Source organism: Rana temporaria, chromosome 6 (assembly GCF_905171775.1).
Source record: "Rana temporaria chromosome 6, aRanTem1.1, whole genome shotgun sequence".
Lineage (NCBI taxonomy): Eukaryota > Metazoa > Chordata > Amphibia > Anura > Ranidae > Rana > Rana temporaria.
Genome location: NC_053494.1, coordinates 117,732,153 through 117,747,229, shown reverse-complemented (window position 1 = coordinate 117,747,229; position 15,077 = coordinate 117,732,153). Strand labels below are relative to the sequence as shown.

Below are 15,077 nucleotides of genomic sequence, written 5' to 3'. Positions count from 1 at the left end.
ATAAGACTAAGCTTGATATGGGGGTGGGGGCAAGCATGAGCGGAGTAGATAGCGCAGGTGGGTGACTGAAAAAGAGCAGGTACAGTAGGTGTTTGTGATATTGTGCTTTTAGCACGACAGCGTCGCGCTGATACTCGGCGACAGGGTGCCGAGATCTCGCCGACATCTCACACTCACTGGAATAGTGACAGCACATTCCAGCAAGCGCGTCATAGAAGCGATACCTACCCACGTGGGTAGGTATCACATGGGTAGGTACAGAGCATGATGGGACTGTGAGGCCTATATAGGTCCGATGCAAGGCGCGCATCCGTCATTTCAGCGAGGAGGACCGGCGTGGCAACATCGGGAGAAGGAGAGAAGTGAAGAACATGACGTCACAGCACGGAAGAAGAACTCATCACAGCACGGAAGGAGAAGACGTACATCACGGAAGAAGACACCGGACAGCGAGACGAAGAACCGGGGTGCGACGAGTCAACAACGGAGAGCGGCGAAGACAGAAGGAGAACCCCGGAGAGTTGAGAAGACCCGTCGGGATAGCGGAAGAAGAAGAGCCCCGCCGAAGACGCCGGAGGAAACCCGCCGGGGGGGTGGGGGCTTTTTTAAAAGCCACCCCCCCCCCGGCGGTGGAAGAGAACCAGACGGCGGCCCCCACCCACCCGAAGACGTCAAAGAAGAAGCCCCCCCTGGTAAAAGAGCTAATAAAGAAGACAGGGGGCGGCCTCCGGAGCAGAAAAATAAAATATTTTAATACACTGTGTGGTTTATTTGTGTTTTTACCACTTTTCTTGCAGGTGAATGGGTAGGGGTACGATGTACCCCATACTCATTCACTTAGGGTGGGGGGCCGGTATCTGGGGGCCCCCTTATTAAAGGGGGCTCCCAGATTCCGATAAGCCTCCCGCCCGCATACCCCGACAACCAACGGCCAGGGTTGTCGGGAAGGGGCCCTGTCCTCATCAACATGGGGACAGGGTGCTCTGAGGTGGGGGGGGCCGCAGTGCGCCCCCCTGCCCCAGAGCACCCAACCCCCCCATGTTGAGGGCATGCAGCCTGGTACGGCTCAGGAGGGGGGGGGGGGGCGCTCGCTCGTCCCCACTCCCTTCCTGGCTGGCCGGGTAGCGTGCTTTGGATACGGGTCTGGTATGGATTGTAGGGGGACCCCCTACGCCGTTTTTTCCGGCGTAGGGGGGCTCTCCTTACAACCCATAACAGACCTAAGGGCCCGGTATGCTCCTGAGGGGGGACCCATGCCGGATTTTTATTTAAAATCCGGCGGGGACTTCCCCTTCAGGATTCATAACAAACGCCGCACACGTGTAGAATTGGCGGGAATCCAAGTCGGATCTCCCGTCGCTTCTATGACGGCTCTGTCTCCATCGCGGCAAGCCAGCTCGGCGCTGGCTCCCGCGATGGGGCTCGTAGGTGCTCAATCTCGCTGAGAAAGAGAGCGAGATTGACACAAAATCGGGTTCACCTACTGTAAGGGACCGCTCTGTGCAACACCATGTTTACCCTATCCTAAACAAAACCCTATTTTTTATTTTATCAACCAAAAGAAAAAAATAGCCTTTACAATCACTTTAAACAAGATATATCCAAGATATTAATATTGATTAAAGTGCATCTATGGTCAAAATGGAAAATCATAAATTAATTTCCATACTGTATTTAAAATATTTCTAGTCTACTCCTATTAAAAAGAAGGATCTTGAAGCTGGTAAACTTTAAGAAGATCCCAACACATTTACTTCCTTTAAGTCTGTGACACGTATTCACTAGGCTCTTTAAATAGGCAATGCTGACGCATATTTCACATTGCCTGCCTTTTAAATTACAGAGGTGCTGAGAGGGGAAGTTTCAGGAGGCGGAGTCAGTACAGGAATCATTGTTTACAGGTACCATGGGATATATAGTCCTTAGAAATTGAGCATTAACAGCAGAGGAGAAGTTGCAAAGCACAAAGGAAATCTAGGATGTGGTGGAAATAGAAGGCCTGCAGATCGCTGCACTCACAACATAAAAGGAAAATTTTCAAGTATGCTTATTTTGAATTTTTACTAACAACTACTGTTTGTATTGCTATTACAAAGCTGACGTTCTAAAATGAAAGTTTATGCTATAATCATAGAACACAATTAAATGTATACACTTAACAACCCCTTTACAGACCAAAATCTGCAATTGTAGATATTGTAGGTGTCAATGTCTGCTCATCTTTGAAGTGATTTCTTAGCTTCAAGTACCAAAACTTCCTAAAGCATTAAAGTGATTGTAAAGTCTTTATTTTTCTCCTATATACTTACCTGCTCTGTTGCAGTGGTTTTGCTGTGGGGCCCCTCTCTCCTGATTGGCTACCTGACGTTGATTGACAACAACGGCAGCCAATGGCAACGCCACGGCTGTGTCTCAGCCAATCAGGAGGGAGTATCTCGGATGGCTTAGACACTAGTGGACATCGCTGGACAGAGAGGGACCTCAGGTAAGTGTTAGTGGGGCTGAAAGGGGCTGTTGCACGCAGGCTCTTTATCTTACTGCAAAGAATGCATTAGGATAAAAAAATCTTTTGACTTTACAAACCCTTTAAGTATAAATAAAGTCACAGCCACTGACCAACCCCTCCGGCTAATACACAATTTGGAGGGAAGTGGGGAACAGTAAGAATGTATTATTTTATTATTATTATTAGCAGGTTATTTGTGACTCTGACACCAGAGGGAAATTTTCCCCCACTCCCGGTCTCTGTGATGCCCATACAAGAGGAGTACGGGTGTCACTGAGACAGAAAGGCACAGACAACAATAAAAACATTGCCATACATTTTTATCCTTTCTCCCTCACATGTGTTTTGCTTGTGTCCCAGTTTCCGTTCTGACAGGAATGAAATATACTCAATAGGGACACAGACAGCAATAAAACCTAGAGAGCCTCTAACCAGCCTTCACCACCATCCCAATCTAGAAAAAGTCTTGGTTAGGGTTATGCTTTATATTGTTGTGTTGCTATTGAAAAATCAGTGTATGTCCGCTTTAGGCAAACAATGTAAGGTCAAAACAGGTAGAGCACATCTTTTGTGGAAATTGAAAACACTTTCAAGGACACACCTAAAGGAACTGTTTACCTAAAACGGTAGTAGTTGGATTTTAACCCCAATTTCTAGCAGTGTCGCTTCATAATGATTTGTCAACAGTACATGATTCATACAAAGATTAGCACAGGAATTCAGCGAACACCTAGGGGCATATTTATAAAGCAGTGAATCTGACCTTCACCAAACATTCAATGTTGGTGAATGATTTGTGAATGTTAGATCACTACTGGAGGTAACCTGATGACACACATAAATAATTATCTAGTATTTAAAGTAGCTCTACCACAAAAAAAACAAGGCGACAGGTGGAATGTGCTTGCAATTTTTATGTACTTTTTTTAGTGGATCTGCAACCATAAAAAGTGAAACCTGCCAAAAAAGTAAAAAAAGTGCAAAGAGGTATCTAAACATAGAAAAGTGAGGGCAGTTTAAAAAAAAAAAAAAAAAAAAAAAAAAAAAGTAGTTTAACGAGTCTGTCTTTTTTGTCTTTTGTAAGTATATGCTGTATGTCCGAGTATAGATCTATGTTGGTCCTAAGGCTCCTTTCACACTGGGGCGGGAGGTGCAGTGGCGGCGCTTTACCGTCGGGATTACAGCGTTATTCGGCCACTAGCGGTGAAGTTTTACCCCCTGCTAGCGCCCAAAAAGGGGTTAATACCGCCGGGAATGCGCCTCTGCAGAGGCGCATTGCCGATGGTATAGCCGCGGTTTCCCATTGCTTTCAATAGGAAGGAGCGGTGGAGGAACGGTAAACACACGGCTCCTTCACCGCTCCAAAGATGCGGCTAGCAGGACTTTCACACTGGAGAAACAGCAGCCGCTGTTTAAGTTTGGTTTGCAGGCGCTATTTTTAAACGCAATAGCTCCTGCAAACCGTCCCAGTGTGAAAGGTGTCCAAGTATGTATAAATTCACTTTTTGTCGACTGACTCATTACCCGTTTGAAGTCTGTTCCAAGCATCAACTACTCTTTAGTTAAAAAAATATCTTCAAAACAAAGTACAGATAACGTTCTTTATTATTGCCTTAATATTTTCATTATGGAACTAAAAATATACCCAGTGTGCCACAGAAACCTCCAAGAATCAGTGAAATAAAAGAGGAGGGGGGTTCTAGGTAGGTTAAAGTGGTTCTAAAGCTTAAACTTTAATGCATTCCTTGCAATAGGATAAAAAAATGTTTAGGCATAAGTTTTACCCCCTCATCTGACCCCTCATTCGATCCAGTGTTGTTGTTCCCATCTGCCACTCTTCTTTCCCTTCATATTCTGGTCTCTGTGGCCTTACTAAAGCAGTTGGCGCCATTGGCTCCTGCTGCTGCTGTCAATCAAAGCCAGTGATTAAGGAGTGAGGGGCGGGGCCTGTCTGTGTCAGCAGGGACATCATAATACGCAAACGCAAAAACAGCACAGCTGCTCAGATTGGTAGGCCTACATGCTCGGCGTGAACAGATTTGGCCACACACCTTAAGGTGATATTAAAGTCTTTTTTTTTTTTTTAAATAACAAATATGTTACACTTTCCTGCTCTGTACAGTGGTTTTGCACAGAGCAGCCCAAATCCTCCCCCTCTCAGGTCCCCTACCGGCACTCTTGGCCCCTCCTTCCTACCGAGTGCCCCCACAGCAAGCATCTTGCTATGAGGGAACCCGACCTGAGCTGCTGCTCCATGTGTCTATTCAGACACGGAGCCGTGGTTCAGCCCGACCTCCTTTTTTTCCCCCTCACTGGCTAATTGACTTTGATTGACAGCAGTGGGAGCCAATAGCGCCCGCTGCGGTGTCTCAGCCAATCAGGAGGGAGAGTCCCGGGCAGCCGAGGTTATCGTGCAACAACGTTGGATGAGAGGGGAGCTCAAGTGAGTATAAGGGGGGGCTGCTGCACACTAAGGGCTTTTTATCTAAATGCATAGAATGTATTAAGATAAAAAAAAACTCTGATTTTAGAACCACTTTAAAGACCTGAAAGGTCCACTCAAAGATATTATAGGCTGATTGGATTTAAAAGGTTGTAACTTGCAATAATAAATCAGTCTATGCATGCAACCTATGTATCAACACTATAGACAGGAGGGCGGCAGAGGGACAACCACAAAAAAAAAAAAAATTGTACCACGTAATAGGAAAATAGCAGTGGGCTTTGCCAACATCCTTATACAAGGATAACAGTATAAACGATACTTACTTGGCCTCCAGACAAAACGGCTCCAAAAAGATGCAACAAGCAACATTTTAAACTTTCTTTTAGATGTTCACTCTCTTGAAAACATTCTGCAATAGAGAAAGTTATTATATAAATAAGTTATTACATAAATACATGTTTACATAAATAAGTGTAACACAATGGCGCCATGCTATTAGCAGTCATACAATGGCTGTACTTACGGTAAAAGAAGGGTATAAATTCCACTGTAAGGGGGGCCGCTTTGTACTTCTGTCTGCTCTTCTCTACTGGGCTAATGATTCTTCTACAAAACAAAAAATTATCTTTAGGCTGGCCATACATTATACAATTTTCTTATTCAATTTCCTTTAGATTTAAACGATGTAGTGCAAGGGCCTCCCTGATTGCATACAAAGTGAAAGGGTTTAGGTTTGATCTTATATTATATGGTTTTGGTAAATCTAAAGAAAAAAATGTACAAGAGGATTGTGTAATGTATGGTCAGCCTTAGAGGATCTATTCACAATTAGACAAACAAAAGGTGAGGCCACGACATTTAGCTGTGTCCATTGGATAGCATATAGGCAACATCTACATAATAATGAAGACCAAATTAGACCTAGGATTATATATCATCAGGGCTGCCTGCCCTGGGGCTGCTTTAAGCTGAGGCTGACTGCAGCGCTCCCCTCCCTCCCTCGCTCTCTTTCTCCTATGTGTCACACACACAGCGGGCATCTCCCGTGGTGTGTGTCACAGAGCTGGCTGGGTCTGTGTTCGGCTGTGCTGTAAGCAAGGTCCCACCCCCCTAGACTGGCTTTTGTGATAGTAGATGGAACACTGATTGAATCAGTGTTTCGCCTATCACACAAGCCGTTCTAGGGGGTGGTACCTTGCTACAGCACAGCCGAACACAAACTCAGCAAGCTCTGTGACACACACCACGAGAGTGCCATGCACAGTGGGGCTGCATTCATATCCACAGGGGGGCTGCATTCATATGCACAGTGAGGCTGCATTCATGGGCACAGTGAGGCTGCAATCATGGGCACAGTAAAGGTGTATTTTATGGACAGTGAGGCTGAATTCACGGGCACAGTGAGGCAGAATTCACAGGCACAGTGAATTCACGGGCACAGTGATGCTGCATTCATGGGCACTCACCGGCACAGTGAGGCTGCATTCATGGGCACAGTGATGCTGCATTCATGGGCACATTGAGGCGGCATTCATGGGCACAGTGAGGGGGCATCAACAGGCACAGTAAAGGCGGCATCGACGGGCACAGTAAAGGCGGCATTGACAGGCACAGTAAAGGCGGCATTGATGGGCACAGTGAGGCTGCATTTGATGGGCACTGTGAGGCTGCATTGATGGGCACAGTTAGGCTGCATTGATGGGCACTGATGAGGCTACATTGATCTCTTGTACCATGTCTGCAGTCTCTGACCATCCCTTGTACCATGTCTGCAGTCTCTGACCATCCCTTGTACAATGTCTGTAGTCTCTGACCATCTCTTGTACCATGTCTGCAGTCTCTGAGGTAGTTTGGAGAGGAGTCAAGAGAGGAAGAGCTGCCAGGATGGGGGTCATGGGAGAAGTCAGACATGTGTGGACTGTGGAGAGGAGACTATAAGATAAAACCAGAGCCACCAAGCTGGAGCCAACTGACTTAGCCCTGCAAAGTGCACCTGAGAAAAGGTCAGTGACAGCGCCGCCAGGCCAGTCTGAGGGGGGAGGGGGGTCACTGATGTAAGGAGGGAGTGAATACAACAATGTAAGGGGGCACCGATATAAAGGTTTCCCCCTATATTAGTAAACCCTCCCTACCTTACTGCATAGCTCCCAACTGTCCCTGATTTCAAGGGACTGTACCTGATTTGTCCCTCTTTCCTCCTCATTTGTCCCTCATTTTGGTCTGATCTGTATAGTTGTATATAAAATGCAATTGTTATCTTTTAAAAAGTATTTCCCAGTGCTAAACCTTTCATTTCAATTTCGTTTTGTCGCCAAGATACGCTATTTAAGCAGTCTGGTCCCTCACCATCTTGCTGACCAGTCTACAGCGTTTCCTGAAGAATCTGCACCTGTTCACCTGTTGGTTTCCTGTTTACCTGACCCGGCTTCCTGTGACCTCTTCTGCCTGCAACCAGCCCCTGACCCCGGCTTGTCTGACCACCGCTTCTGCTCAACCCCTGGCTCTGTTGTCTGCCCGCCCGATATACCGACCCGGCCTGGACTTGACTAACCCTTTCGGACCCGCTCCGGTTTCTGATGCGCTAACCTGTGCTTGATCCGGTCTGTACCATCCGCTTGGCTCCTATCCCGCAAGTGCCACATCTCTTTTCCTGTTTGCTGTTGGCATCTTGCCAGGACCCTTCCTACACCTGCCTGCTGCCACACCCGGTCCGCAATCTAGCTTACCATTAGGCGTTTGTGCCCCTCTAGACTCTTGACCCTCTGTCTACTTTACCAGGGGCTCCTGAGTCAGAGGCTTACGAGAGGCCGCTCCCTGCACGTTGGGCTCCACAACAAGGTACGTGACAGTATTCTTTCTGTGGAAGGTGGTCTCTGGTCAACAGTAGAGAGAGTAAAGACCACAGTACTCTCTCTTGCAATACCTCAATCTATGTTTCTCTCCAGAATGACAGTCATGTTTATTCAGGCACTGTTTAAGGTCAGCATCAAACTCCTGGACTGAGATGCTGGCTCCAAAACAACAGTAATGTAAATCATTTTACTTGTGCAGTTCTTGGCTGTGTTCACAAATGTCTTAACACCGATCAGCCCTTGCCTCTCACTTGGTACCAAGTCACAATATTGTAATCCAATCAATAAACAATAGAAAATGATTCCTTCAGGCCTGTATCTGACAGAGAACAGTAATGTCATCTACATAAAGCACAAGGGCTTCCTTTTAATGGTAAAACATGTGGTTTTTAGTTTAAAATGATACATATTGTGATGTCAGGGCTTTATTTATGCAGACTTGTAAACAACTGAATTTAAAGAAGTGATTAAAGCAGGATTAAAATAAACCTGGTAAAATAGAATAAGGAGTGCCACAAATGACCAAACAAAAAAAAGATCAGGTGTTGATATATCATCATATATTCCATAAACTTTTACACAAGTAGTCACATCACTTAACCAACTGAAAGGGACACATCTTTAAATGGCATATTTCAAGTGTCTAATTAAGCAGATCAGTAAGCCTGGAATGCTTTGTACATTCTTCAGGTAACATACCCTGACACAACATGCCGCCAATTCCGATATGGGTCATAGAGGCTTTCACAAAACACCAACGCATGTCTTACAAATTCTTCAATAGGGGCTTGGTCTGTGACTTCTTTTTCTTTAGTTTTACTCTTCAACTGCAAACATAACAATTCAAAATGGTTAGTAAACTGCAAGTAGTATTACAATCTCAGACACTGATTTCCTGCTTGACAAAGTATTGCAGATTTTGGCTCTTTAAGCCCAACTTTGGGAAACTTGAAAACTCCCACTTGGGGGCTGTGACCACGTCAAGGTTTAAAGCGGAGTTCCACCCAAAAGTGGAACTTTCGCTTTTTAGAAATTTTCCCCCCTCTGGTGTCACATTTGGCACCTTTCGGGGGGAGGAGGGAGCAGATACCTGCGTAAACCAGGTATTTGCTCCCACTTCTGGGCATAGGTCACCGCGGCAACCTATGCCACGTCTGGCGCCTTCTCTGTCCCCTTCGCTGTCTTCTGGAAGACACACAGGTCCCAGAAGACAGCTGCGACCAGTGGGAGCGTGCAGCACGACTCGCACATGCGCAGTAGGGAACCAGGAAGTGAAGCCACAAGGCTTCACGTCCTAATACCCTTCCCGAAGATGGCAGTGGCAGCACCCCGAGAGCCGAGGGACAGATCAGCTTCGGGTGCAGACTTTGCGGGCACCCAGGACAGGTATGTGTCCTAATATTAAAAGTCAGCAGCTGCAGTATTTGTAGCTGCTGCATTTAATTATTTTTTTTCGTCAGAACTCCGCTTTAACTGCTCATTTATTATAAGGGAGAGTAAAACTATTTTCACTTACCTGATCCATCATTCCCCAGCAGATGGCACTCCTTCATACTCTGCTAGTGTACTGTGCCTTGGTGTCATCATAACCCACGCAGGACCCTACATTAGCCTAGATGAAGTTAGGACCATAGACTGCTAGAGCATGCAGGGGCGAAGATGCTACTGGGACAGATCTAGCAGCACAGACGTGCAGAGGATCTAGCTGGTAAATCTTTTTTTCCCACTATGCAGGGTCCAGCGCTCGAAGGTCACATTACAGGCAAAACTTTGCAGGATCCTTGTGTCTTCTTTGAGAGGCTCGGGTACCATTATTTAGGCATATAAGCTTTTCTTCAAATAAATCCGATCGTCAATCCCTCGTTTCATTATAAGAAACATTTTGGGACTCAAGACCTGGAGCTCTAGAGAGCTCAAACAAACGTGCCCATCCACCTAGCAAGTAAAAACCGAAGTACTTCTGTATGGGAGGGGTTATATAGGTGCGCACTTCCTGTCTAAGACTTTGTCTACCAGTGTCCATTCACCTGAAGATGGCGTATAACCCAGTAAGTAATAGCCTAACTCTGTGTCCCATGATGTATGATAAAGAAACTTTTTTTTTTTCATTTTGGATAGCATAAGGGAGGGTTATAACCCCTGTCAGATTTTTTTTGCCATTTGTATGCCATTTTGGAGATTTCCCTTCACGTCTTGTCTCATAGCCAAATCAGGAAGTTAGAGAAAATCCCTGCAAATTAAGGGAATCCCTTGGGGGGCCCCAGGCCCCCAGAACTAGTGGCCTTTATTGGAAGATTATTCCTCTATTACTTTTCTGGGGATAACCAAAAATTTGTGATGGTGAACAGGACAAATAGAGATGATGAGTCTCCTTAACGGGTGGGGAATGGCATGGACAGTAATAAAAACTGACAGGTGTTCTAATCCCTCTCCCCTCTATCCAAAAATAAAATTAAAAAAAGGAATTCTGCCTTTAGTTATACTTTAGTACTAATTAATACCAATTTAGATGATATGGGCAACATTACTAAACAATCTTCATAGCATGTATATGATATTTTAAATAATCACCATTAAAAAATAATCATATTGGTTAAAGGGTGGGGGGAAAAAACATTACCTGTTGGACATAAAGTGTTGTCATTGTGATAACATGGTTAATGTATGAGCAGCATCCGATCTCCTCTACGTTGGAAAGATTTCTGAGAAAAAAAAAAAATTATATTGGAAGGATTTCTTGTTATTTACCATCCCTGTCCACAAAGAGAAAGACCAAATCTCACAGCAATATGGAATTTCGTTTCAGAAGTTTTCTTAAAGTAGAATTCCAGCCTAAACCCAACTGGTCTTAAAAATTTCCCTTCCGACCTCCTAACACCTATGCTGACTAGCCTGGCTAAAAATATAAATAAAAAAAACAAATAAATATATATATATACTTACCTATTTCCAGCCAGCTTCAATCTGGTTACGTCATCTGACCCCCCTCTGCAGTAGCTGCAGGGCAGTGGAGGGTGCGAGGGCAATGGCTGAAACATCCCCAGCCATGGATGAACACTCTCTCTTGTCTACTGCTGCTGCTGCTGGCTGGCACATGGGATTACGTGACCGGACCAGAGCAGGCCGAGAATAGGTAAGTATATACTTTTTTATACAAAGTCTAAGGCGTTGTACAGACGAGCGAACATGTCCGATGAAAACAGTCCGCGGACCGTTTTCATTGGACATGTCCACTCGGAGATTTTGGTCTGATGGTGTTACACACCATCAAACCAAAATCCCTGCGGACAGACAGCGCGGTGACGTGGCGGCGACGATGACGCGGCGACGTGCGTGAACCCGGAAGTTCAATGCTTCCACGCATGCGTCGAATCACTTCGACGCCATGTGCGGGTTCTTGGGCCAGCGGACATGTCCGATGAGTCGTACTGACCATCGGACATGTCCGACGGACAGCTTTCCAGCGGACATGTTTCTTAGCATGCCAAGAAACATTTGTCCGCTGGAAACCTGTCCGCTCGGCCAGGAATCCGGTCCGCTAGGCCCTACACACGACTGAACAGACCAGTTTCAGCGGACATGTTCGGTCGTGTGTACAAGGCCTAAGTGTTAGGAGGTGGAGGGGGCATTTTTAATACTAGTTAGGTTGAGGCTGGAATTTTACTTTAAGTTGGCTGAACACTGAGGCCTCATGCACACTGGACTTTGACGTTTTTACAGCAGCTGTTTTTGGCTGTATATGTTTTTTTTCTATAGTCATTAAACTCTCCATCATGTTATCCTATGTGTCCATGCACACCAAGACTGTTATCAGCAGTTTTGGGCAGTGGCGTTTTTGAGAGGTAAAAAAAACAAAACAAACTAGTAGGTTCCGAGTGACGTTTTTCAGCTTTAAAAATGCTCTAACACTGATAAACGCTTCAAAATGTCGATAAACGCTCAAAAACTTCACTCATCAGCGTTTAACGTTTTTGATCCATTGAAAAAAAAAGCTGCTGACTTTTATTAAACAGCCATATACCTGTACTCGCTGCAGCCGTGTTCTCCCTGTGTCCTCCCTTTGGTGGCGTTGGCATCTCTACTATGGACACCCAGCTTTGACAGCTTGCGGCTTCACAGCCTGGGAATGAGCGATTGGCGCTGCGGTCTGTGATTGGTCCCAAAGTCTTCTAGGACCTGTCATATGTCCCAGCAGACTTCGGGAGCGAGAGCTTCTGCTTCCGTTTGCCTAGGCGATCGGAATGGAAGTGGGAAAAGGAACTTGTCAAATTCGGGCACCTGCTACCCCCACCCAAAAGCTCAGTTTCAGGAGCCGAGGAAGAAGCCTAAAAGCGGAAGTTCCACTTTTGGGTGAAACTCCGCTTTAACTGTAAAGGATGGTTTTCTTTTACAGCAAATGCACTGCACCCCCTGTCTCCGAACAGTAGTAAGTCATCAAACAGATGTGGAATGCTACACATTTTTTAAATCTTGGGTGGCATAAGGTATAATTTGATTTCTTACCAGGGCATTATTGTAACTTGAGCAGGAGACATTACACCAAACTTACTAGTCCTACACTGATAGCCATAACTCTTCCATAGTCTGATCTTTCTGGGTACCCTCTATGGACTGCATTCTTATGGCAAATCCATTATGGGACCGAAACAATCACAATCCATCAGACTCAAAATTACCCCATTGTATTCCTAGTAGTATGCAGGAAACATTCTTCATTGAATCAAAAGACTGCAACAACATATTTTGCAAAAAAAATTTAACATATTTACCTGCAAATGATTATGAAGAATTTGACAAGCAAGAGTGAAAGTGTCTGCTGTTCCTCTTCCAGCCCATCAGCGGTCTTCTGCACACAATACAGCAGCTGGAGCCTGAGCACTTGCAGTATATGATCTGGAAGCAGTGATAAACCTGGAGGTTCATCATCAATCCTACAATACAATAAAAAAAAGGATAAAATAATAAAAGGAAAAGCTAGTCAGATATGATCTCATGGCCAGGTTAGTCACCCAGGGGCCCATTTAAAACTGCGGTCATATTATTGCTTCCTATAGCACATTTATAAAGCACTGCCAGTACAGTGTGGGGGTAAGTCCATGAATGTCCTGCAGTGTGCAGTCTCTTCTATTACTAAATTGGCCACCTTTTTTCCATTATTCGTGTGCATTTTTTTCTTTACACCCAGATAATAAACACTTTGGTGGACACTTCCAAGCTATAAAAACACTGGCCTGGATTCAGCTAGATTTGCGCATTTATTACGGAGGCGCAGGGCAACGATTTTGCCCTGCACCCCCCCAATTTTTTTGCGCTGCCCTCGATTTCCAGGAGCAGAAGCTCCGTAAATTGCGCGGGCGTGCCAGCAAAATGCCCGACGCAAGCGCGCGCAATTTAAATGATCCTGTAGGGGGCGGGAATCATTTAAATTAGGTGCGTTCCCGCGCCGATCGTAGAGCGCATGCTCCGTCAGGAAACTTTCCCGACGTGCATTGCGGCAAATGACGTCGCAAGGATGTCATTTGCTTCAAAGTGAACGTGAATGGCGTCCAGCGCCATTCACGAATCACTTACGCAAAGTACGTAAAATTAAAATTTCGCAACGCGGGAACGACGGGTATACGTAACATTGGCTGCCCCTGCTAATAGCAGGGGCAGCCTTACGCAAAAACCGCCGTACGGAAACGACGTAAATTGCGTACGCAGGGCTCGCACAACGTTGTGAATCGGTGTTAGTATGCAATTACTATACGCTGAGCACAACGGGAACGCCACCTATTGGCCATCGCAAGAATGCAGCCTAAGATATGCGGGCATAAGAGCCTTATGCCGCGCAGATCTTAGGCTGCAGTCGGCGTAACGAGGTTCCTGAATCAGGAGCACTCGTTACGCCGGGGGAAGTAAGCAATTGCGCTGTGTAACCTATGGTTACACAGGCGCAATTGCTTCTTGAATCCACCCCACTGTATGAAAAAAAAAAGAAAAAGAAAAAAAAAGAAACTCAGCTTCATCTTTCTTCGGCTCACCTGGAACTCACCTGAAAGGCAGAGATCTCAGGACCAATACAAAACTATCGCTTTCATTTTAACTTTGTTTCCATATATGATACTTTGAGCGAGGCAACATTAAAATCATAAAGCAAAATGTCACCAAGTACACTAATCGGTCAAGTTATAAAGTCACAATTAAGATTAACTCCACTTTTGTTGAGAAAAAAAACATTCCCCCCTGGGTGATCTATGTACATTGCAGGGATTTTAACAAACTTTGTTGCAGATTCCTACCTTTTGTTATTCCAAATCGCTGTGTTTTTCTGTGCCCCTGTGCCAAGCGAGTTCATAATTATTAACAAGCTGCTGCACAATCAGGGCTCCAATGAGGAAAATTTCAGGGTCTACATCCCTTCCCACTGGTGTGATGTCCGAGATCGGATGTAATTCGCACCGCACTGCAGTGCAAATCAAATGCGATGTCTGTGCCATGCAATTTCTGCCATACAGATAGTATGGCTAAAATTCAAATTGCATTTGGACAAAACTCGCACAGAACCCTTTTTTTGGATCGCTGGATTGTTCACACTCATGTGATCCAATTCTAGTCCGAATTTGCAGTTTGCACTGCGATATGCAATCCGATTTGGGGGTGTCATTAACTTTCAATTGACATTCCCAGCAGTTCGCAAAGGGCGGTGTGAACTGCCGCCGGTGTAAACTGCGATGTGGAAACCTGCAGTGGATTTGCAGGGTTCCCGCATCACTGCAGTGTAAACCGGCCCTTAGATACCATTTCCTATTGGGTGTATCTTACCAAAAAATTACATTTTTGTTGTAGGAGATGACTGGTATCTTAGTGTAGACTTCTGGGAAAATCAACGAGCCAATCACAAAAGCAGGAAATGATGTTACTTGAGGGCGTTCTGTACACATTCTGTGTACAGAACACTTTCAGGTAGCCATATTGCATTTCATTTACAGAAAATGACAGAGGCTGCAGATTGAAAATAACATTTAAAATTACAATACGACTTGTGTCGCAATTGTATATGCTATATTATTAAGACTATAAAAAAATTAAATATAGCGTATACAATTGCAACACAAGGTACTGTAACTCCATACCCTTTAAAGCAAAACGGCCATAATATAGCCACTATATCACAAATCCACTATTCTATAGGATTTATAAACCACTGTACACCTTCCTAACCATGACCTGTGGTTTAAAGAGGAAGTAAACCCTCTCTTAAAAAATAAAAAAAAAAAACCCTGCAAGACAA

The 15,077-nt window shown here is 45.0% G+C and overlaps 1 protein-coding gene across 4 annotated transcripts in view; it reads right to left on the bottom strand.

The window, feature by feature from the left end:
• Positions 1–15,077, bottom strand: part of NBEAL1 (neurobeachin like 1) — a 243,708-nt gene that overhangs the window by 148,042 nt on the left and 80,589 nt on the right. For all 4 annotated transcript variants that reach the window (XM_040357247.1, XM_040357248.1, XM_040357245.1 and 1 more), the window contains exons 4-8: positions 12,574–12,735; positions 10,425–10,506; positions 8,504–8,631; positions 5,476–5,558; positions 5,276–5,361 (exon numbers count right to left, since the gene is read on the bottom strand). In XM_040357247.1, the coding sequence (XP_040213181.1) occupies positions 5,276–5,361; positions 5,476–5,558; positions 8,504–8,631; positions 10,425–10,506; positions 12,574–12,735 (541 nt within the window). The remainder of the gene's footprint in view (positions 1–5,275; positions 5,362–5,475; positions 5,559–8,503; positions 8,632–10,424; positions 10,507–12,573; positions 12,736–15,077) is intronic.